The sequence below is a fragment of the Phoxinus phoxinus genome (assembly GCF_949152265.1).
Source record: "Phoxinus phoxinus genome assembly, chromosome: 18".
Taxonomy (NCBI): domain Eukaryota; kingdom Metazoa; phylum Chordata; class Actinopteri; order Cypriniformes; family Leuciscidae; genus Phoxinus; species Phoxinus phoxinus.
The window spans coordinates 968,548-993,471 of NC_136893.1; the positions used below are offsets into that span (position 1 = coordinate 968,548).

At 39.2% G+C, this 24,924-nt stretch overlaps 2 protein-coding genes across 2 annotated transcripts in view; both read left to right on the forward strand.

The window, feature by feature from the left end:
• Positions 1-1,409, forward strand: part of plod3 (procollagen-lysine, 2-oxoglutarate 5-dioxygenase 3) — a 37,354-nt gene extending 35,945 nt beyond the window's left edge. The window contains exon 19 of the mRNA XM_079589492.1: positions 48-1,409. Coding sequence (XP_079445618.1) covers positions 48-203 — 156 coding nt within the window. The 3' untranslated portion in view covers positions 204-1,409. The remainder of the gene's footprint in view (positions 1-47) is intronic.
• A 10,998-nt stretch (positions 1,410-12,407) lies between these two features.
• LOC306986056 (alpha-2,8-sialyltransferase 8E-like) lies at positions 12,408-24,640 on the forward strand. The gene is made up of 5 exons (XM_079588905.1): positions 12,408-12,525; positions 12,952-13,093; positions 14,394-14,506; positions 16,938-17,015; positions 21,772-24,640. The coding sequence occupies exons 1-5, from the start codon at positions 12,446-12,448 to the stop codon at positions 22,283-22,285; spliced, it is 927 nt and encodes a 308-aa protein (XP_079445031.1). The 5' UTR covers positions 12,408-12,445; the 3' UTR covers positions 22,286-24,640.
• The last annotated feature ends 284 nt before the right edge of the window (positions 24,641-24,924 follow it).

Consider the following 24,924-nt stretch of genomic DNA (forward strand, 5'->3'; position numbering starts at 1 on the left):
TTCAGACATGAGACAGCGGTGTGTGTGTGTGTGTGTGTGTGTGTCAGGGTGGAGGCTGCCGGTTCCTGCGCTACGACTGTAAGGTGGAGTCTCCCAGGAAGGGCTGGTCGTTCATGCACCCGGGCCGCCTGACGCACTACCACGAGGGCCTTCCCACCACTCAGGGCACTCGATACATCATGGTCTCGTTCGTCGACCCTTGAACTGTGTGTGTGTGTGTGTGTGTGTGTGTGTGTGTTTGTGCTTTTTCTGTAAATTAAAAATGGGATGTTACAACCGATCTCCGGCACCGTGAGGTCAGAGATCCGCTCCTTCGAGAGATGTTGAACTTTTAAAGCTTGACGAAAAGAGTATTTTTACTTGATTTTTTTTATAGAATATTCAAGGCAGAGATTTTTTAAAAGAGCAATACTTTCTGAAATGGCTTTTGTACTCGAGCTTTGTACAGACCGCTTTAAATTATTTGTTGCCTTTTGAAAATAAATATTGGAAACAAAAGTGGGCTGATCTGCGCTCATTTACACTATTATAACTTATCACTCTAAAACTGAGCTTTTTATCTTCGAGTTGTATGTTTTCTGTTGTATGTTGAAGAGTTTATTTAATTGATTTGTGTTAAATGAAGAACGTCACATTGGGTTTTCTTTCGGTTATTACAGGAGCGTTCAGTCTTTTCCTTTTACAGGCCAAAATAACAAACAAAACAGAAACTGTGTGTATTTAAAAGCTGCCATAACCTAAAAATAATACATTCTACTTTCCTAACTCCATATCCATTTCAAACCGGGAGAAAATGTACTTTCCAAAATATGGACAGATATATCATATTTTTCATATATAATCATATATTTTACAGATTACCTTTTAATACCGACACCATAATAATAATAGAAAGAAAAAAAACCTTCTACAAGATAGTGATATTTCTCTATACCGTTTAATATCGGCACAATACTAAAAACACTAGCATCAATACCAAAAGAAATCCACAAAAACAAGATGTCCACAAACCACAGTTTAATACCATATATGTCCAAACACCCCCACCAATGAGACACTCCAGTTCTGGTAAAAAGAAACAATAAATACAGCTGCGGTCAGCACATTTCTGGGTTCAAGCACTTTAAGGCCGTTACGCCAATGCCCAATTTAGCAAGCATGTAAACGCTTAGATTATGGATGGAAAAGACCGTTTACAGCCAATATATGCAATTTACCATAGTTTCTAAAGCTTTTTACAGTTATAGCGCCAGCTATGGTCCAATCTCCATAACGGTTGGCATGCTTGTTTAGAATCGTATGCTGCATGTGCTCACTTGAGTTTGTGAAGTTCTGTGTGTTCGTTTAGGATTTATAGGCTTCTGAGTATATTTTGCCACGCCCATTTTCCTAATAAACCCAAAGAGAAAAGTTCAATATTTGTTTGATTATCGAGCTAGAGTTTTACTGCACTGGATCTTATTGAGGTTGAGCAACAAACTTAGGACTAGCTTGCTACAGTTATTGTTTTGTTTTACATAATTGTGAATATTTAATGAAAGATTTGATTGACAGCAGTGTTTTTTAAGGCAAAGTTGATCAGTATGAGGAGATCTATCAAAAGATCTGAGAATTGTGTGGATGTGTGAAACACCATGTGATTACAGATGCTCTAAACTTGTTGGCGCCACCTAGTGGCTGAGTCAAACAGGCCCACCAAGTTTCGTTCTGATCAGTCTGTTAGCGGCTCAAACTTCTTTGGCCGCCGCTGGATACGCGAATGTCCTCAAAGTCAGTCTTGGCACCTCGGACGAAGACACCGCATGCCAATTGTCAAGTCAATTAGACTTAGGGTTGCGTAGTAATAGCAATTTGTGTGTTTTTTTCCATGTTATAGCGCCACAAAGTGGCCAGTCAGCGCGTACACTACAGAATTATCTCTTATATGTGAAAATATCTCATTACATTCATGAGTTACAGCCATTTTAGTAAAAGTGGCTCCTCCCACTTTAAACGTTTCAGCGGCCCTTAGAGACCCTGAATCGAAATGTCAACTTTTTCCTTTTGATAATTATTGAGACTCAGACTCCAGAGAATCTTGCTGCACTGGTTTGGTTACGATCGGGCATATAGGACTATTTCGTAAAAGTAGATTTACATCCAAAATACCAGAAACTTTCGCCAAATGACGAGCAATTTCATCTGTCTGAGGATTCCACCGATATAAGACACGTGAGCCCACGCCTGACGGTTTAGGAGTTATGAGTGATTTCATTTAACCCCTTATCAAGCGCCCCCCTAATAGACATGAAAATGCACCTTTCGAACTTAAATGGTTGTAATTCAAGAATGCTTTGGAATTTACATGTAAGATTGGTCTTGTTTTAAAGACGTTTGGCAGATTTCTGTAGAAGTGAAATAAATTAAGAAATTTAAACAGAAAAAAGGTTATAGAAGTTTGAGTCTATGAAAATGTACAACGTAAAAAATTTAATTATTCTTATTTTATATAAAATATATATTTTCAAAACCTGGTGGACCAAGTTGTGTTTCTAATGTTAGGTTGATATCTCTTGAAATAAGCGTTCAGTGAGATTTAGTTTGGGCGCAGTACCACACTTCTCCACTAGTGGACATCACTGCCCATATAAGGGCGCCTCCATCTCCATATGTGGCTTGAGTCTGAACCATTATTTTTACAATTTTCATACAATTTATGAAGTATTCATCCTATTCAGAAGTAGTGTCGGAAGTTTGGCAGATTTTGAAATGAACTCAATCTCTAAGAAACACAAAAGATCACGTATGTGCATTATAGCTCGCTGCCACATCACTAATGATGAATCTATGTTTGTTTTCTTTATATTTAAAACATTTTCAGACCTTTTTTTCTAAAAGAATTGAATGGATGCTATCTTTTGAACTCTTGGCATGAAAACAAACTGAGGTTTCTACCATTCTTTCATGATTTTTCATGTTCATCACTATTTCTAAATAAAGGTCTGAACACGCCTGAGGAGTGTGAACATATTCTTGTTGCAAATTGATAAATTACGGCTCCTGTGTAACGTATTTTTAGTTTAGTATAGGATATTACTGTTTAAAATATATAATGGCCGGTGCCAATAATAAAGGGTTAACATTTTAAATTTGACAATTACTATAGGATTTCAGTGTAATGCGCTTGAACCCGTAAAAAACAATATATCAGCAAAAGTGGATGAAAAACCGCCACATACCAACATCTGGAAAGAGCATCAGCGATAATATTATCATGTCCTTTCTTGATGAGCAAGACGCTGGCTGTGATCTGACAAATCTTATGATCCGCTGGCGGAGAACTGATGCGTAAAGACTAAAGACTCAGGCGAGCGTTTGCTTTACAGCAGTTCTGTAGTTCTGAAGACTTCCTGGAGAACTCGTTTGCCGCTTTAAAGGGATACTCCACTTTTTTTTGGAAATAGGCTCATTCTCCAGCTCCCCCAGAGTTAAACAGTTTTACCGTTTTCGAATCCATTCAGCCGAACTCCGGGTCTGACGGTACACTTTTAGCATAGCTTAGCATAGATCATTGATTCTGATGGGTCCAGTAGCATTTCTTTCAAAATGACCAACGAGTTTCAATATTTTTCCTATTTAAAACTTGACTCTTCTGTAGTTAAACCGTGTACTAAGATCGACGGAAAATGAAAAGTTGCGATTTTCCAAGCCTATATGGGCAGGAACTACTCTCATTCCGGCGTAAGAATCCAGGAACTGTGCGGCCGTACCATGTGTGCAGCAGCGTAATGATATGACGAAGCACCTGAAAATAGTCCCCAGCTCGGTAACCCTATAGTATCCAGCTGCAGACCCGCAGCACCACCAGAACCCCAGCGCCAGAACCGGAAGTAAGGGGCGGAACTTACGTTCTAACACCAGCGCCAGAACCGGAAGTGAGGGGCGGAGCTTACGTTCTAACACCAGCGCCAGAACCGGAAGTAAGGGGCGGAGCTTACGTTTTAACACCAGCGCCAGAACCGGAAGTGAGGGGCGGAGCTTACGTTCTAATACCAGCGCCAGAACCGGAAGTGAGGGGCGGAGCTTACGTTCTAATACCAGCGCCAGAACCGGAAGTGAGGGGCGGAGCTTACGTTCTAATACCAGCGCCGGAAGTGAGGGGCGGAGCTTACGTTCTAAATCGAGTAACGCCACCTAACGTTTTAGAGCGTAATTTGCTTAGACACGAAACGGTATGCTTTTATTACACACGAAACGTCATACTTTATACGTATGTTATAATGATACATTAAGGTACAGAAACATTGGGCTTCACCATATTTTTAATATCGTGGTCCGTTGTATGCATTTATATTTAGGCTACTATGATTCTTTTTTTATAATAATTTTGACAATGTATTTACCTACATATTGTAAATACAGTTGTTATGATAACACATTTATTTCTATTTGTATATAGGACAGTTAAGCTGTCATTTGTAACTATACAAGAATATAGAAACTATTTAGCTATTTTAGTAAAATGTTCTTATTTAAGTGGTACTACAAGCAGGAGTATGTTGTTTGTGGACCACAAATTGACACTCAATCAGGTATTTCAAATAATTGTAAACTAGCATGAGAGAAAATGCCACAAAGTATTGTAAAGTGACACATACCATTGTTAAATTAATTATGAAAACTGGCACCATCATTCAGAAGTGTGCTGGACCTTGACACTGGCTTTTCACAATGCAGAGTAGTGTACATCTGTAGATCCTATATCTATTATAATGTGGATACAGCAAGTCAAATATTTGAACAAAACATTCGGGCATCTCCAGAAGGAATGTATTAAATTAATTTGTAGTTATTGTAGACTTGTTTTGCTTGTCTCATTGCCAATAACTCCGCCCCTCACTTCCGGTTCTGGCGCTGGGGTTCTGAAACTGGTGGTGCTGCGGGTCTGCAGCTGGATATATCTCCGGTAACTTCCAACATGACCGGGACTAAGTTTGTGTAGTTTTTAAGCGGCAAATTAGGTTTCCAAATAAATACGGTTCGGGATCAGCACCAAAGTAAATGTCCTCTAAATCGTCTCTCACGAATGTCTCCATGCTACAAGGCAAACTCCCTGTGCAAGCAGATTTGCACCACAAATTGGTTAGTTGACGGCAAGTGCTTCCTCATATCATTACGCCTCTGCACATGGTAGACTGCACGTCTCTGCAAACAAGACCGACCGTGTGTGTGCACTGCAGTCCTTCGTAGCGTGACAATGGACAGATATCTTAAAGTAATCGGCTTTCCTACAGCGATTCAACTGCTCAGTAGAAGACAAACATGGTCGAATCAAAAAAATTATAATTTTAGAATTTTGTTTTTAATTAAACATTTTTTAAATATTGTCAAATATTATTTTATTGCCGGCTTGGTCTACCTCAAATGGCACAGAAAATGTTTAATAGAAAATTATAGTAAAACATCAAATTGTGTGTGTGTGTATTAGGGCTGTCAAACGATTAAAATAGTTAACTCACGATTAATCGCACATTTTTATCTATTCTAAATGTCTCTTTCTTTTTGTTCCATTATTTTTTCTCATTTTAATGCTCTTATCAACATGGAAAAGTGGATCGGCTTGCTTTGTGCAAATGTTTTTTTATTGAAAACAACATATACTGTGTTCAATTTCACACTAACATTCTCACTTGGAGCAAATAATCTCTCACACGATGTAACACTGTCCATCAATAAAAGGGTGACAGAAATACTGACGAGGTGACATTACTGATGACGAGTGGGCGTAGAAACGCATCAGCGGTGTGTGTGTGTGCGCGCATGGGTGGATGTGTGTGTTTGTGTGTGCATGAGTGGGGGTGTGTGTGGGTGTGCATGGGTACACAAGCACATACATACACTCATGCACACACACACACACACTCACACACACACACACACACACACACACTCCAGCACTCGTGCTTCTGATGGCTGCGGTGTTCCTCCAGTGGATCTTCAGGCTTCTGATGGTCCTGATCGTCTCCCAGGGTGTGTGTGTGATGTTCTACTACACACGCGGCACACACTCGTCCAGGTGAGCACACACACACACTCAATGCTTCACCTTTATCTCCTCATAATCCTCATATCTGGACCTTTCTGGGAGTGCGGTGGACTTTTCTCATGAAAATGTAAATCTAATCATTACTTGCCTTTGAAGAAAAAACACATTGAATAAAAAAATTGTTTTATAATAATTTAATGAATGGAGTATGTTTCTATTTTCCATGATGACACCAATGTACTAACAATCATCATTCTTCGACTGTGCCGTTTCAGAAACTCTTGAAAAAATTGAAATATAATCATTACTTGTTATTTAGATTTGTGTTTAATGATTTTAAAGCACAACGGAGAATTTGGAAAAGCCCGACAACTTTCTTCCTCTATTCAGTCAAATTTCACCTTTAATTAAATGTGTTACTTGCCATTTCTTTGTAAATGTGAAGTTTAGCCTATGAGTGAATTTATGAGGGAAAATGATTATATATATTTTTTCAGTGTATGGAATTTAATGTTTTGCTCATCACATGGGAAATTGTGAGCAGAATCTCAAGATTATACCAATTATTTACTAAGCACTTTTACTAAGTTGGTTTCAAACGCTCAATTTAAAACTGTCTTAAATTAGAATATAGTTAAAATCTGATTTCTGAAATCTAAACTAAGACTCTAATAGTTTATATATGTATTTATGTTATGGATGCATCGTCACCTTTGGGTTTATCTGGTGTTAAAGGCAAGATAATTTATACACACTTTTCATTCAAAGTGCTTTACACGGAAAACAATTACAATAATAATCACAAAATAAGGAAACTCAAAACCGTTCTAAAAGGAATTAATGATGCATAGATAAACTTGTCATCTGGCAACACACCGGTGTGTCATATTTTCTGTTATTACGGTTTCTGTGGAGTTTCCCCGGTGCGCACAAGTATCGTTCGTGTTATAATTACAGCTTAGCTAACTGTTTTCTGGAAAGCCTAATCAAATATATTTGCACTGACATGTTCATCACGAACTATGGAAATAATCCACTAACCAAAGTCAACACTGACTGACTTCTTCCTCTACAACACACACTTATTCTGCGCGTGTCTCTCTCAGCCAACTCTTCAGGTGTCCACACACACTTCCCCAGACCGGTGTACAGCTGTGTTAGCTTCCCTGACTGCAGATTAACGTGAAGTGTGTGTCTGTGTGTAAATACAGATAGTGTTCCGTGTTTTAACGGTAGGCCTACGTCCTGAAGGGAGATTACTTTACTGTATTATCAGTGTTAATGTTCATCACGCTGCATGCAGGCTTGACAAGATGGTTTATCCTGTGATGATGTACTTCGATACTGGTATACAGTGCTGTGAATAATTATTTGCCCCCTGCCTAATTATTATTATTATTTGTAACAATTTTAACATTACACAAAGATAACCAAATACATACTTTTGGAGTAAAAACAGATCGAGATCGAGTTTAATAGAAATCCTGTGAAATGACAACATGCAGATTCATCTTTCAAAGTCAAACAAAATACAAAATGCAGTTTTTAAATAACGATTCCCTTTATTAAAGTTACACTATGTAGAAATTGTGTTTTTGTGAATCAGCGACTGTACTTGCACTGTGGTAAATACCCACACTGTACACCGGTACCGGTTCGGTAGGATAGAGCGTCGGGCGGGTATTGACCAGGTAATGTTTCATACAAATATTAGGCTACTGTATACTGTATACTCTACTGAACTACTGATGGGATGATAATACGTTTGTCAAGTGTTAGACTGCCGCGTTTGATGTGTTTACATGATTGCGCTAAATCACAAGTAAATAGCCTATAGTCTCGGCCTACTGTATCATTTCATTTGTGTTTTTTTTTATTGTAGCCTAATGTAAACATTACAAAATGCCAGATGACATCAATAAAGTTAAATGTACGTCACAGTATTTCATAACATTGGCCGTTATGATGTCATTAGACATGATAATTGCAATTTATCATAATAGTTTGTGCTCGTTTACACTATTTACAACCTCTAGGCTTATTTATGTCCTGATAATTATGTGAGATATTGACAAATGATAATCGCAGGGATCAACAGCGTCGATATAATGGATGAATGAACAGCATCGTGAAAAATGACATACTACAAGCAAGCGCAACAACATAGAACGCAAACACGTTTACAAATAAGATGAACAATTAAGTTAACAATTAATGTGTATTATTATTTTGTTATAAGCAGTTGTTATCGCCAACCAGTTATTAGGTTATGGGGGGCAATTACTTTTTCACATGGGGCCCGGCAGGTTTTTTCCCTTAATGAATGAAATTATCATTTAAAAACTGCATGTTATATTTACTCAGGTCATTTTTCTTTAATATAAAAATTAGTTTGTTGATATGAATAACTGAAGTGCGACAAATATGCAAAAAAAAACTTTTTCAGGAAGGGGGCAAATACTTTTTCACAGCACTGTATGTTTGATAAAGGCTCTGGCTTAATGCACAATTCATGTTATGCTCTTTTTCTTCAGAGATGCGATGACAGAGGCGCTTCAGAAGCTGCGCTGTGCAAAACTCAGACGCAAGTTTGCCGTTATCCAGCCGGCCAAACGGTGCGTGAGAACGAAGATCGGCCAGCGGTCCGGACACTTCAGAGAACGGCCTTCTTAAAGGGACATGCACGCTGCACAAATATATGTGCAATATCCGATTATAACTCGTTTAATTGTCCGATGCTCAGCAGATAACGTTAAAAAACTATTTTTAGCTTTACAGCTTTCAATTTTGTGAGAGAAGAAGTCATAAAAGTAGTTAAATCATATAAATTCAGTACTTGTATAGGTCTACTGCACATATAGCCTAATTGTAACTCAAATGCGGCGTATTGTGGAACAGATTAGATAAAAACTAATGTTTGGATTGTTGCGCTCTAAAAACTGACATTAAAAGTTAAGCTTCTCACCTTTTTAAACGCAATTTTTTTTGTCTCGTTTCCAGTCCAAATATCTAACAATCAAGATGCATTTACTAGACGAGTGAAATTACATAAGATATTATGTCTTGTTTTCTGGGGAAATTAATAAAAATTAAGTGAGTTTTTGCTTGAAACAAGGAAAATGATCAGAAAAATAATGTTGTTTCTGTTTGAATTAAGATTATTTTTCTGACCCCATTGGCAGATCATTTAGCTTTTTTTAAAGCAAAAACTCACTTCATTTTGATTAATTTCCCCAGAAAACAGGACATAATATCTTATGTAATTTCACTCATCTAGTAAATGCATCTTGATTTAAGAGTTTTTAGATATTTGGACTTGAAACGACACAAAAATAAGTAAGAAAAGCATGTTTTGCGGTGTGTTCATGTATTTAAGCCCTAACACGGGGAGCTTTTTACTGAAAAACTGTTGATTTAATTTGACTACTTTAAACTGAAATCATTGACAGTCCTGCAATTGAGGAAGTGAGTGTACTTCAGATTATTACCCTTTAATGTAAACAGTGAAGCGTTATCTTATATTTCCTCCTGGCAGATGCTGTGCTATATGAGAATTATTTCCTCATCATCGTCACGCCTCTGCAAACATCTGAAGCTTTATTATATTTGCTTTAAATGACACACAGCAGCGAGTGCATTATTGAACGGTCAATATAAAATAAAACACACACAAGCACTTTTTCAGGCAGGGTGACAACAAAATACTCTATATTACTTAGTTAAGTTTTAGGCTATATTTTTGGAGGGAAACGCTAGTGTTCATGTTCGCATGGGTAGTAGTAGCACTGGCTTTCTAACTTAACTTCTCCATATCATTCATCTGATGATGGACGTCTCATGATATTAATTTTAGCACAACTTGACAATACAAAAGAGGTCGATATTTCAGAAACGTATTACCTCTGGAACAACTCGACGTGCAGCATTCACACAGGCAAAATAAGGGACACCCATTCACCCCCCCCCACCCCCGAGCTTTTCGCCTTTTTCCAATTTCAAACCATCTGTAGTTTGCCACTTTGCCACTGTTTATGTGTGTTTTGCGTTATTTCTGATTTTGAGGATGAATTTTGTCAATCTTCTAAACAGGGTCCGACCTGGATGTGATTTGATTCTAATCATAAAGTAACATTATTGAAAAACAGATTTTTGTCAGTATGCTCAACTTTGACACTGTCATTTTTATTGTTATAATTGTGATTTCGTAATATGTAGATATGAATCCAACTAAAAACTATTGAAAATATGTTGTTTAGTCAAATAGCAAATGGTGTAGCTCTGCAGCCATCGACTAAAGTGATCACTTCTTTACTTTTAAAACGGCATTTTCCAAAAGATGGGCAAAAATCTTACACTAAACCATGTCAAATTATCCATATCCATGAACGTTAGAAATGTGGGTCTTTTATAAAGTGAATTTTACTTTTTTTTTTAACTGTTTTTGTATAAAAAATATATTTTTTATTTATATAGCCTAAATTAAAAAAATATAATAAATCCTCCTAAAACTATAAATCCTAAAAAAACACGTTGTTTTAAAATAACATTTTGTTGAAACAACACAAGTGTGACACTTGTCTAACTAACATAAAAAACTGACCGCAGCACCTGAGACGCGCTCTGAACGAACTCTCTGCTCCTCCCCACGGCGCGTCTCAGGTGCTGCGGTTATCACTCCGCCCAAGTAGCAGTGCTTCGCCTTCAGAGAATATAGTTCCCAGTATTTATACGGTTAAAATATGTCTGTGTTTCATGTGACTTTGTTTTTTGTACACTCTGTGACTATACAAATCACAACATGTAAATAGGAAAATGTTTGCGTTATTTTGTCACTTATTTGGATTAGTATGCTAGCTGCAACCATTTACATCCAGTCTTTGTGCTAAGCTAGGCTAGCGGTGGGTGCGTCAAACAGACTTATAGCACGCACGGAGATGAAAAAGGTGTGTGTGGATTTATCTAACTCTGGGGGATAAGTTGAATAGGATAAAGTCCCAAAAAGTCGGAGTGTTCCTTTAAGATCCAGATAGCGCGCACGGGCATTCTCAATTGACAGTATGGCAAGTCCAGAGAGACGACTCTGTCCCATTGAGCTCCTGAGATAGCTTTTTATCAGTTTCAGTTTAGAAAAAGAACGCTCTGACAAAAAATTTGACGACTCCATATCTGTCTCAAGTTCACCGGTTTTTACTGTTTTGCAATGCGCATGTTCACCCGGGGATTCCCCAGTCCCAATTCGAAACAAATGACACCAAATTCATCATTGTTCGTTTCAAACATTTATTTAATGATCAGTCAAATATGTTGTTGTCATTATTTATTCAAATCAATAAGCAAAAAATAAAAATGCGATCAGACTATTGTAGTAAAATGCGATAGGGGGACCCGCCTGGGCCTGTCAATCAATATCGTCCAGTCACGTGGGCGGGCCCCTGATTGGTCCGGGCCCGTAAGCAACCGCTTACCCTGCTTACCGATAGTTACGCCCCTGTTTACAGCGCATGTTCACGAGACTCAGTCGCTATAGAAACAAAGACGCTAAAATGCAATCACACAATGAGCTTCTCTACTACGAAATTGATTTATTTATATTTGCTATTAGTATTATCCAGACTGCAAAATCCTTATGTTTCTATTCAACTATATGTGGGCCTAATGTAAAATACGGGACAAATCGCGTCCCTTATTGATTTGATACGGGACGCATCATCTTACTTGTAAATACGGGATGATTCCGTATTTTAAGGGACGGGTGGCAACCCTACTCAGCTAACACGTCACATAATGAAAAGTTAGTATATCCCAAAAATTTTATTAAATAAAAGTTGCTATAAAGGTGGTAGCGATTCATTACCGAACTAATTAGATGCGAAGTCGCGCTAGCTAACCACTAGCAAGCAATGCTAGAAAATGGGTTGAAACAACCAAGATGCCCTAATCCTGTGGTCCAGTTAATGTAGATCCGACTGTGGGTTATGGAGTGATCTACATTAACTGGACCATGTTAATAACCTATTATTTTGTCTCAAAACAGTGTTTCCAGCAACTAGGGAATACACAGCCATGTTTATATACGGTTATACAGCCATCTAGTGGATACACTGTGGTATTACAGAGGATAAATATCACTAGTAATGGCTATTCAGATGAGAATCTCTGTGAAAACAAATAAATACTGGCTATATACGAGGATTTGATGGTAAATCTCTAAATTATGCATCATTTATCCTCTGTAATACCACAGTGTATCCACTAGATGGCTGTATAACCGTATATAATGGCTGTGTATTCCCTAGTTGCTGGAAACACTGTTTTGAGACAAAATAATAGGTTATTATTAACATAATAGGTAATATATTTCTATATTATTAAAGAGGATTGTTTTCAAACATCTCTTGTGTTTCTTTCTGTAGGACAGAGATGAAGAGTTTTACGCAGGAACTCTCCGGTCTCTTAAACTGCCCTTACAAACCGAACACGACGGAACGGGACACAAACAGGTGTGTGATTTAATCCAGCTGTGGATATATACTTTATTTCATGACTTTGAAAGATGAATCTGCGTGTGTTGTCATAGTAGCCTTCTTAATATCTGCTAACACTTTATTCTGATGGATCGCCAACATATATTTAAAAAAATGCTGGGTTGTTTCAACCCAATTTTGGGTCAAATATGGACAAACCCAGTCGTTGGGTTAAATTTTTCAATTACAATTTTAACCCAACGTTTGGGTTTGTCCATATTTGACCCAAACATGGTTGAAACAATCCAGCATTCTTCAGACTGTCCTGAGTGTCTGATGAGAAGAGTAAATACAGTTCAAAGGAGTGATTGTAATCTCTCTCTCTCTCTCTCTCTCTCTCTCTCTCTCTCTCTCTCTCTCTCTCTCTCTCTCTCTCTCTCTCTCTCTCTCTCTCTCTGACAGAATCCGGCTGCAGTTTTGTTGTAACGCCACAGGATCATTCATCCTCACCAAACGCAACACAGCCGTCAATCAATCCATCCAATATGAAACAAGCACAACAAGCTACAAAATTAATGCAGCACTCCACAGTATGCTGCCCGAGGTGTGTGTGTTAGAGAGAGAGAGAGAGGGAGAGAGAGAGAGAGTATGTGTGTGTGAGAGAGAGGGAGAGGGAGAGAGAGGGAGAGGGAGGGAGAGAGAGGGAGAGAGAGGGAGAGAGAGGGAGAGAGAGGGAGAGAGAGAGAGAGAGTAAAAAACATGTTAAAAAGGTGTCTAATACCCTCAAATATAATCTGGCTAACTTTAGACACATAAGGCCATATTTAACCACAGAGGCAGCCAAACTTTTTATGCATGCCATGATTTTTTCCCACATATCATATTGTTTTACAAGCTGGTCCCAAGCAAATGTGACAACTCTTAAACCAATAGAAACTCTTTATAAGCAAACTTTAAAAATGTTAGATCAAAAACCTATCGGCTATCACCACTGCAATATTATTACTAAATATAATTTATTTAATTTTGACAGTTTCTTACATTATCTAGATGCCTGTCTTATTTTCATAATTGTACATGGGCTTGCACCTCCACCACTGTTTGGACCCAAGGTCATGGGTTCGATTCCCAGGGAAAGCAAGAACTGATAAGAATGTAAATATGTACCTTGAAATGCAATGTAAGTCGCTTTGGATAAAAGCGTCTACCAATGGCAAAAAAATGATTGATTCCTGACCGGAATGTCCCAAGGAGAGGTCCAAGGTCACAAGGTCCAAGAACCATAACCCGGCCCAGCCACAGTTGGGCTACTAAGAGAACTCCAGAACTTCAGGGAGTGAACGGGGGAAAGCATAGAGACCCAGAGCAGCTGGATGCATGAGGGACAACCACAGCGGACATCTACCCCGTCATCTCTCAAGACGCAAACAAGTCCACTTCCGCCTGGCCGAACACCCTCCGTATCTGCTCCTCCTCCTCGGGGTGGGTCTCCATCGCCCGGGTCTCAGCCCCTGCCTCGACTGGTTCTGGTTCCTGGTGGAGACCTCCTGAGGCCACAGTGTGGATGCGAATGTGACGTAGCGAGTTTCAAATGTTGTTTGCCATCATTACAACTCTTATTTATCAGAGACCGTAACACCAAATACAATTTCGCAAAGAGCGCTTGCTGAAGACATAGAAGCTAGCGCTGCTTGGTTTGGGTGTGCTTTATAGTTTCCTGGTCGTGATGTCACCCGCCTTTGATGTTGTCATGCCATTGGACTGATGTCACATGTGCTTCACGAGCCAATCACACAGGGGCATTCCAACAGCGTCGATTCTTGATCCAAGAAATGGAACTATGCAATGTCCTCATTAATAGTGTGTGTGTGTGTGTGTGTGTGTGTGTGTGTGTGTGTGTGCAGGACTTCCCCTGGTCCGGTCGGCGTCTGGGTCGGTGTGCTGTGGTCGGCAGCGGTGGGATTTTGAAAAACAGCAGCTGTGGACGTGAGATTGACAACGCAGACTTTGTCATACGGTAAACACATCCCATAATTCCTTGCTCCCTCACTGGCTACAACAATGTACTCAACCAGAATGATTTATATGAAAAACGGGTGAATATATAGCTGTAAGCTGTCAATTATAATGTTTTGACAGAACATTGGTAAAAATTGTTCAGGTAAATATGGTTAAAATACGATTTTAAACACAAACCTTTGTTTGGAAATTCTGTAACTATGCATAATGTGTCCCAGAGATGACAGACTGTATATGGGTATGGAAGAGGGACTCAAGGTGAGAATGAACATTTTTAGACATACTTGGGCAGGGGCGCCCAATCCTGGGGTGCGTTTCCCAGAGCCAACTAAGAGTTACCAATAGAGTTCAAAGGAACTTGCGACCATAGTTGGCCAACGATGCTTTTGGGAAACACACCCTGTGGAGATCTACCTGCAGAGTTCAGATCCAACCCTGACCCAACACGCCTGTGAAGTGCTCCTGGAGATCTTAATTAGCTGGTTCAGTTGTGTTCGATCAGGGTGCGAGACACAAGTCAAGTCAAGAATATTTGTATAGCACTTTTCACAATACAGATTGTATCAAAGCAGCTTCACAGTATTAAATTAAAATAATAATAAAACGTCCATGTTTGGTAATGCTAATCAATAGTATTATTCATTGATTAAATAAATTGAATATCCCCAACTGAGCAAGCCAAAGGCAACATTAGACACTACAGGTGAATAGGGTACATTTTTAAAATAATAGATATCACCATGAAACTTCCTCAGTTGATTACTTACACAAGTTCATAAAAAAATTTATTACAAGTTTTTGAAATGTGTATGTTTAATTATGCAAATTAGGCATTCTCTCATTAAATATGCGCAATTTTGCATATATTTTTGGTAGATAGATCTGAACATATGATAAAGCCAGGTGCAAAACTCTTTTTTCATTTTGATTACACACAAGATGAAAGATGTTCAGAGGGATTTCAGGATATATGCTTTCATGACCTAGGAAATCTAAATATACTGTCTATAGCCTTAAAAAATAGATTTTCGCCATATTTTTGATTAAAATGTCACATAAATCAGGTCAGGAATGATTTATTAACAAATCCCTCTGAATATATCTTCAGAATACTGCTAAGTGTGTAACTGGAGAGTTTGGTGTACATCGGCTGAGATGTGTCACTGGAGAATGACAAAAAACTCATTTGAGAAAAAGGCATTTAAAGATTTGTAATGTAAAAACTCATACTTTTTTAGTGGAAACAACTATTTACTGACACAATATCTTATCAAATAATTAGCAACAACAATACACACCACCTAAATCACATCAAAACTTATAAACACAGCATTTATGGCCTTTAACTGAGCAGAAAAACAGTCAAAAACACACATGTAAATCTCAGAGCAATTTTGTTTCTAGCGCTTATGGTTCAAAATGTATTAGCATAAACGTAAGTGCAACTTTGGACAGTTGGTGGCGCTAGAGGGACTCAGTTAGAGACTCCAAATTTGCGGTGTTAAATGTTTGGACTGTCCTCCATCTATGTGACAAATTTCACAACTTTTTACTATATGGTTTTATGAGCTGCCATAGACTTCCCGAGCAGAGTAATAATAATAATAATAATAAGGAAACTAGCAGCTTCAATAAGTGCCACCGCACCATCTGAGCTTGGGCCCTAAACATCCCACAGACGCATTAGTGGAGGGACCTGAGCCACATCTACAGACCAGAAGATCACAGAGACTTCGAACTCTTTTAAATCTAGTTTATCAGTTCAGTTTCATTGTTGGGGAATTAAACTACAGTTAAACTGATGTGCGCTCGCTTGTGTTTTCCACAGCAGCTTCAGCGTCAGATTCTCTGTGAAGAGTTCAAATGGTTAACACAGTCTTTTAATAGTGTTGTGGATTTACACAGAACCCACAGGACACGCCGTCTCTTATCAGCTCAGGCGAGGGGCTTGTAGTCACCCGGATAAGTACATTGTTAAAGCAAATGATTTTGTAAATGCTTAACTAGATAGCCTAATAAAAACATTTGCATGATCATGTCACTGTAGAAACATCACATCCTTCAGGAAGTCAGACTAGCATTGACTGTGAACATGAAACTCACACACCATGTGACTGATGCTGTAATCCAGAATACTCGAAGGACAAATGTTAGATCTGGTTGTGTTTGTCAGTAGGAAACAATTTTAAAATGGCAACCCTCTTAATATGATTTTATAGTAAAGTGATTATTGAAAATGATCAATAATAAGCATCAGATTATCTTTATAATAAACACAGTGAAGGATAATGTCTTATAAATGTAGATCCCAACATTAGTTAAGCTTGGACGACACTCCATTTATGTTTTAGATCCTATAGTTTGCTTTTAAAAGATTGAAGCCGCAGTTTCACAGAGTGTCCAAATCAAAGATTAATTTTCTCTTTCAGGTTTAATCTGGCCGCGGTTAATGACAGCGATGTTGGGCTGAAGACAGATCTGATAACCATCAACCCCAGTCAGCTTCAGTCAGTACACACACACACACACACACACACACACACACACACACACACACACACACACACACACACACACACACACACACACACACACACACACACACACACACACACACGCACACACCTCAGTAAGATTATTTACAATTATGATAATATTAGACACTTTAATTCTCATGTCCAACACGTCTATACATACAGTTGGATTTTTTTTTTCAATAGTGTTTTTCAATAGTATTTATTAATCTTAGTTAATATTAGTTTTAACATTTACTAATAAATTATTAGAATCAAAGGTTGTATTTGTTAACATTACAGTAGTTAATGCACTGTGAACTAACGTGAACAAACAATGAACTGCTGGATTTTTATTAACTAACATTAACCGAGATTAATAAATACAGTCACACTTTATTTTACAGTGTCCTTGTTACATACGTTACATGCACTTACCATAGTAATAACAGTAAATTATGCATAATTACACGCAACTAACCCTCAACCAAACCCTAACCCTATAGTAAATACATGTAGTTACTTAATATTACTCAGTACTTAAATATATAATTACACTGTAACAATGACACTTTAAAATAGTGTAATGCTGCGTTCACACCAAACGCGGATAGAGCGGCAAATTCGCGTCTAGTTTGACGCTTGAACATTTTGGATGCATTCGCGCGTCCAAAGCGAAATTGACGCGCGGCCGAGACGAAATCCGCTTCTTGTGGAAGGGGCCAGTGCTAGGCGGTTCTGTTTGCAAGAAAGGCGGCAAAATTTAACAATACTACTGTTATTGTGTCACGCAATGTATTTTTAAGAGATGTTCAGTCGAGAATGTAGTTGTTTAAAGCTCAAATCTGTGGTTTGTTTATAAAGATAGCGCCTATTTAAAAAATGTGATCTGACGTTTCGGAGTCGTGAGATCCAGGCGCTCAGCGGGCGCTCATGTAACCCGCCTGACCTCGGCTAGTGCTCCTGACGTCTGCCGCTGGTGAACAAGACATGTTTAAATTCACAATCTATAGCTTCGGTTCTATTATATGAAACATATAAGTTCAAATACATTAATGACTCGTCATAACGAAGGTCAAACGACTTCTTTAATTATGTGAGTTTTTCTTCATCTCCTTCAGAAATGTAGCCTACGACTGCAAGTGTTCAGTGTCACATTCATAGTTCACATCTGAACAATGCCATTCCTTCTTTCTCGCGGGCATTTAGTCATTACAAAATCATTTATTGAGGCCAAATATTTAAAATGACATTATAATCTGAAAAGCGGGCCTGCCCCCGTTTATCACGTCACTTCACCACGTGACGGCAGCAAGCAGGCTCCTGATTGGTTTACGCGGCGCAAATTGATGCAGAAGTTCAGTTTTTTCAACTCGGGCGGCAGACGCGGATTCGCGTCAAATGCGTGAATGCACAAAAAGCACTATAAAATAATTTGCGCTTAACACGCCAGACGCTCAATTCGCGCGTCAAGCGTATCGCGTCTACCGCGCTGCACTCTACGCCTCATTCGCGCCGCAGGATTTTTTTACATGCGTAACACGTCTTTGACTTAAAGGGGTCATGACATGAGAAACCAAATTTGCCTTGATCTTTTGGTATATAAGAGGTCTTTGTACCATTAAAACGTCCTGCAAGTTTCATAGCTTAAGACGTCCTCCCCATTATAAACGAATCATTTATTTAATCAAGCTCTAAATACAGCTCGTTCTGGATCCATGGTAAGAAGTGACGTCACGGTACGAAGTGACGTACCAGCGTTTGCATATGACCGCCTCCAGCGCAAGACAACTACGCTTAAAGCTCAAGACAACTACGCTCATTTCGTATCGTTGTCGTGCCCGCGCGCCGCACGAGTGTTCAGTCGCCGGACAGCGAGTGGGTCTGTGTACAGGGAGATTACGATGCCGCAGATGTGCTGTTCCTGGCTGTGGACAAACAACATCTGTGAATACATTGCGAAAGATCCAGACGTCAGGGGAAAATGGATGCACTTTATTTTTTGCGGACGTCCCAGTCACGGCAGTGTTAGTTTAAGCGTTTGTTCTACACATTTGAAGGATGACTGTTTTGAGGAAAAAAATCCCAATATGATGCAGAAAACTGTTGCTCAAAGATAAGTCCGTGCCGACTATTCTGGGCTCAACAACGACGATACAAACTGTAAGTAATGTATTTAAAACTTTAAACTACTTTTTAAATACGCTGAATCCGCAAATGTTCTGGCTGGGGGCGTTAATAATTGATGCATAGGCACTGACGTTAGCCAATCATAACAGTGGGCGTTAACACTGAACTCTTAAAGGGGTCATGACATGGTTTTTTTTATTTCATTATTATGTTCCCTTAGGTGCAAATATAGTATTACTATAGTTTTTTTTACAAAAAACTTTTAAAATGTAGTGATTTATGACCTTTTCCCTGTTTCTCATCCTCTGATTCACACAGTCTGTTTTGGGGGTGTTTCCCCTTTAAGAGTTCAGTGTTAACGCCCACTGTTATGATTGGCTAACGTCAGTGCCTATGCATCAATTATTAACGCCCCCAGCCAGAACATTTGCGGATTCGGCGCAACTGTTTATTAGCGGGTGATGCATGCGAAGCGATGGCTCTTGCAATGATAAAACCTTATTATGTTTGAGCCGGAATCAGAGGAAAATGAACCATCACCACAACAACGAAGACTGGATCAGCCCGTGTCCACATGGAAAGTGAAACTATTTTGAATTAATAAAAAAAAATTAACCCGAGACACTTGAAAACGGATTATTGTTGCATAATTATCCTATAGCTTAATTTGCTAACAGTTTAACATTATTTAACTAATTCCAATGAAATGATGGGTGTCCCACGGACAAAAATGCATGCACAGGCCATCTTTGAAGATGCAGCATTGATAAAGGCAACATTTTTAATTTTCTATCACATGTAGGCCTACTAGAAAGGCGACATATTTTCAAGATTCTCTTATACAAATGTGTTTATATTAGCCATGGTAAAAAGTAAGTTTGCGTCGTCGTTGTTGAGCCCAGAATATTCGGCACAGACTTTTCTTTGAGCAACAGTTTTCTGGCAAAGCCAAGCATCATATTGGGATTTTTTCCTCAAAACAGTCATTCTTAAATGTATAGAACACTGCCGTGACTGGGACGTCCGCAAAAAATAAAGTGCATCCATTTTTTCCCTGACGACTGGATCTTTCAGCGTATGTAAAAAGTAGTTTAAAGTTTTAAATACATTACTTACAGTTTGCGTCGTCGATGTTGAGCCCAGAATAGTCGGCACGGACTTATCTTTGAGCAACAGTTTTCTGGCAAAGCTCAAAACAGATATCCTTCAAATGTATAGAACAAACGCTTAAACTAACACTGCCGTGACTGAGACGTCTGCAAAAAATAAAGTGCATCCATTTTCCCCTGACGTCTGGATCTTTCGCAGCGTATTCACAGATGTTGTTTGTCCACAGCCAGGAACAGCACATCTGCGGCATCGTAATCTCCCTGCAGACCCACTCGCTGTCCGTCGACTGAACACTTGTGAGGCGCGGGCGCAACAACGATACGAAATGAGCGTAGTTGTCTTGAGCTTTAAGCGTAGTTGTCTTGCGCTGGAGGCGGTCATATGCAAACGCTGGTACGTCACTTCGTACCGTGACGTCACTTCTTACCATGGATCCAGAACGAGCTGTATTTAGAGCTTGATTAAATAAATGATTCGTTTATAATGGGGAGGACGTCTTAAGCTATGAAACTTGCAGGATGTTTTAATGGTACAAAGACCTCTTATATACCAAAAGATCAAGGCAAATTTGGTTTCTCATGTCATGACCCCTTTAAAGGGGAAACACCCCCAAAACAGACTGTGAATCAGATGATGAGAAACAGGGAAAAGGTCATAAATCACTACATTTGAAAAGTTTTTTGTAAAAAAAAACTATAGTTATACTATAATTGCACATAAGGGAACATAATAATAAAATAAAAAAACCATGTCATGACCCCTTTAACATTGAAATCACTCGCGCCTGACGCGCTATTCGCGTCCAGTGTGAACGCACCATAACCCCAACTACTGTAACAAATGTATTCAATTCAATTCAATTCAAATTTATTTGTATAGCAATTTTCACAATACATATTGTTTCAAAGCAGCTTTACAGAAAATGCATTTCAGAAATATACATACAAAAATACAGTTAGTTAATCATAAATTTAGGGCATAACATATCGCCGGCGTTGGGTCGTCTCTTCACAGGCGTTCGAGTCGTCTCATCACAGGCGTTGGGGCATCTGAAGTCTCCATGAGAGGCTGGATACATAACTGGAGCTGACGAACTCTATTTGAGTTATAGGGACAGGCGTCCCGAGATAACAACAAAAAAAGGCAGATGGGAAATAATTAGCGTAGCTGCTGTTCATAATATGAATGCATTTGATCTGATTTAACTGTAGTATAAAAGGTATGAGATGCATCATGTGAATGCTTGGCTAAAGAGATGCGTCTTTAATCTAGTTTTAAACTGGGAGAGCGAGTCTGAGCCTCGGACAATATCAGGAAGGCTATTCCAGAGTTTAGGAGCTAGATGTGAAAACGCCCTCCCTCCTTTAGTGGACTTAGTTATCCTAGGTACGACCAGAAGCCTCAATGAAGTATTGCTCATTGTTAGTTCATGTTAGTTAATACATTACCTAATGTTAACTAATGAACCTTATTGTAAAGTGTTACTGATATAGTGACTGTGTTTCTGTAGATACAAAGACCTGGAGAAGAATCCGGATCCGTTGGTGGAGCGGCTCAGTGTGTACGGAAACTCCTCCATCATTATTCCTGCCTTTGCCTACACATTCTGCACATCACTGTCAATCAAAGCACTCAAAGTCCTCCAGCCAATCAGACCTCAGCAGCCGGTGGTGTTCTTCAGCCCCTCTTACCTGCGGTCACTGGACCGGTTCTGGAAGGGGCGTGGCTTGCGGGAGGTGCGCCTCTCCACTGGGTTTATGTTAATCAGCACCGCGATGGAACTGTGCGAGGATGTTCACGTTTACGGATTCTGGCCGTTCAGCAGCGACCTGCAGGGGGAGCCGATTCCATACCATTATTACGACCTGAAGCGCCCGCACCCCTACATGCACTCGATGCCGGAGGAGTTTGTGCGGCTGCTGCAGCTCCACAGCCAGGGGGCGCTGACACTGCACCTGCAGCCCTGCTCCTCACAGACACACACTCGGACCACGTCAGAAGACACCCCGGACAACCTTATATAGTGCACTGTATGAGGGCACAGCCATTTGGAGAGGTCTCCGAACCCTCCGCTGGTCCTAAAGGTCCTTGCACACGGTGTCCGAAATTTTTGCTCGTTAAAAAATAATTATGACCTCACGTGTCAATGACGTTTACAAACTGCCTTTGAAACTTTCGTCTGGCATGCAGAAAATTCGCTTTTGGCTAAGCCACGCCCTAGAATGTAGATTGACCAATCACAGCGCAGCCGAGAACGAGCTCCACAGCGGTCCGACACTTCTTCACAGCGCTCCATTGACTTTAACACCGGCGTCTCATATTGTTGGTCTCGGCAAGCTATTACCGTCGTAGTTTTATCAGAAATATGGTTAAGCGTTGTGCCTGGGGAATTTATAACACAGATACGCGTTTCCCAGAGAGGTTGGAGGCGGGTGTCCGTTTTTTTCCCTTCCCAAAACCGAAGTCAAACCTGACAAGTGTCGTCTTTGGACACACCGAGTACCGGCCCAAAGTTCCCAGTTCCTGGGGAAAGTTCCCGCGCTGGAAACGCAGCTATTGTTTCACAGTAGAAAATTAAACTAAAGAGTCTGAACAACAACAGACGCAATCAAATGGAGTATACTTTGAAATGTTCTGGATGCGTACACTGGCGTATGCGTAAGAAAACGAAGTGTACTTTGGGGTTAACGGTGTGCTTTCACTGGCGCGGAGTTACCATTTTTCAATATGGAAAATTAGCTTCACTCTCACGCGGTGGATTGTGGGATTGACAGCGGACGGGAGAAAGCGTTAAAGGAACCGTATGTAAGATTGTGGCCAAAACTGGTACTGCAATCACTTTTAAATTACCCCCTGTCTCGAGGTTGCCAGATAGGCGGCAGGATCCCGCAGGAACGTCGGCTGCTACAAGGAGCTTCCAATGGCAAGACTAGAGCAGATCTGGCAACCCGGGTGCCGAAACACGTCTGACTCCGTGATTGGTCGATAGGTGGAGGGTGGCGCATCAGGACAAAACACAACATGACAACATCAACATCAGTTGAGCGCTGCAACTTCTCTTTTAAATGACAATATCCTGGCCGGACTACTGTCGTCAGAGATATAAGTATTTGAAATGAACATGATTTCTTAATGTCTTCTGACATATCAGGGCCATTTTATGATTAATTGAAATACATTTCTTACATACGGTTCCTTTAAGAGCGGCTGAGAGCATCATCATTTTTTATGCAATAAAATACTTTTTATTTGATCATTGTTTAGGTCTGCATAAATCATTCAGGGGTCTTTTTCCTATATGATCAAAGTTTCTATTGTTTTGTTCTTGTGAGACATTGGTGAATCTGAATGAACGATTCTTACTTTTTGTAAAAATCTGGATTAGTTACTGACTCAGGGTTTCTAACTTAAAATATTAAGGATTGGGGTAATTTCTGTAGGAAAAGTCATGCAAATAAATATTCTTTTAAAATAATACAGTGGAATATTTTGTGTATTTAATGTGTTTTCGAGTTATATAGCCTATTTAAATTTACTTTTGAAAATAATGATTAAAGATGTGTAGGATACACTCACATTAATTCAAGGAGTATGGAAAATCTTAGTTAAATCTTTTTACTTGGTTACACCACGTGACGTTTTTAAAGTAATTAAGATGAAACTTTTCTGAAAAATGATTTAAAAGTTTTCCAAACCCATATTTCTAAGAATCCTCTGGTGTGGTCGCCATCCAAACCTATTTCCGCGTTCTCCATCAACTCTCAATACCAATTTGTCTCCAAATGAGCCTCGGTTTTCTTGACAAACTTATTATTTTCTTTCTTCTTTCTTGACGACACATGCACAAAGACGCGCGCCAAATGTTACATCATCGCTGACGTCGGTAAAGGCGGGAAATCGTCTCGCTGTTTACTTCCTCGACCAGCTGGAATGTTTTCTCTGCGGTTCGGGAGACAGAAAGCCGAACATGCCAGTGATTATTGCTCCCCCGTAACGAGCACTAAATTAATTTGCTGTTGTCAACTGTCAGGCCAAGTTGTCGTCGTTGCGGCCTGAAAACTCCCTGGAAGAGAGTCGCGGGCACGCCTTGCCGAATCACGTGTCCTCTGTGTGACAAACATTAAACAAGCTCGTGTTCCCATCCGACCGAATCCCCCGAGATGATAAAGAGCTGTGCTATGCTTCCTAATGTAATCATAATAGCACGTTTACTGAAAGAGAGATGAAAAAAACTGGTGTAGGATTTACTTTGCAACAATTTTCACTCAAATATTGCTAGTTAATTTCACAAATAATTACAAAAAAGTAACATTGAATTGACATTTTCTTGTAAAATGTTTTCCAATAATCTTTGTTTTATTTGGACTGACAATTTTTATTTTATTTTATTTATTTGTGCATTTACTTTTTATTTTATTTTTTACAGTGTTACAAATTACAATTTGCAAATAATTGTCATTTAAAGGAACATTTCAGTTCGATAGGCCTAGAACTTAACCAAGTTGCCAATTTTTTTTTTGGTGCTTTAACTTTGCCACCGCTGAAATTAAATATCAATACATCATAATATATTATAATAGGCTAAATTGTCGAAAGTAATAAACCTACGTTTTATTTTATACAACTCAAAAAATTAGAATATCTTGCAAAAGTTAATTTACTT

What these genes read in the sequence shown, in the direction of transcription:
- LOC306986056 (XM_079588905.1), top strand. Translation starts at nt 12,446, where the DNA reads ATGAAGAGTTTTACGCAGGAACTCTCCGGTCTCTTAAACTGCCCTTAC. An exon ending in TCCACAGTATGCTGCCCGAG is followed by an intron (nt 13,094 to 14,393) that starts GTGTGTGTGTTA and finishes GTGTGTGTGCAG; the next exon opens with GACTTCCCCTGGTCCGGTCG. An exon ending in AACGCAGACTTTGTCATACG is followed by an intron (nt 14,507 to 16,937) that starts GTAAACACATCC and finishes TTTCTCTTTCAG; the next exon opens with GTTTAATCTGGCCGCGGTTA.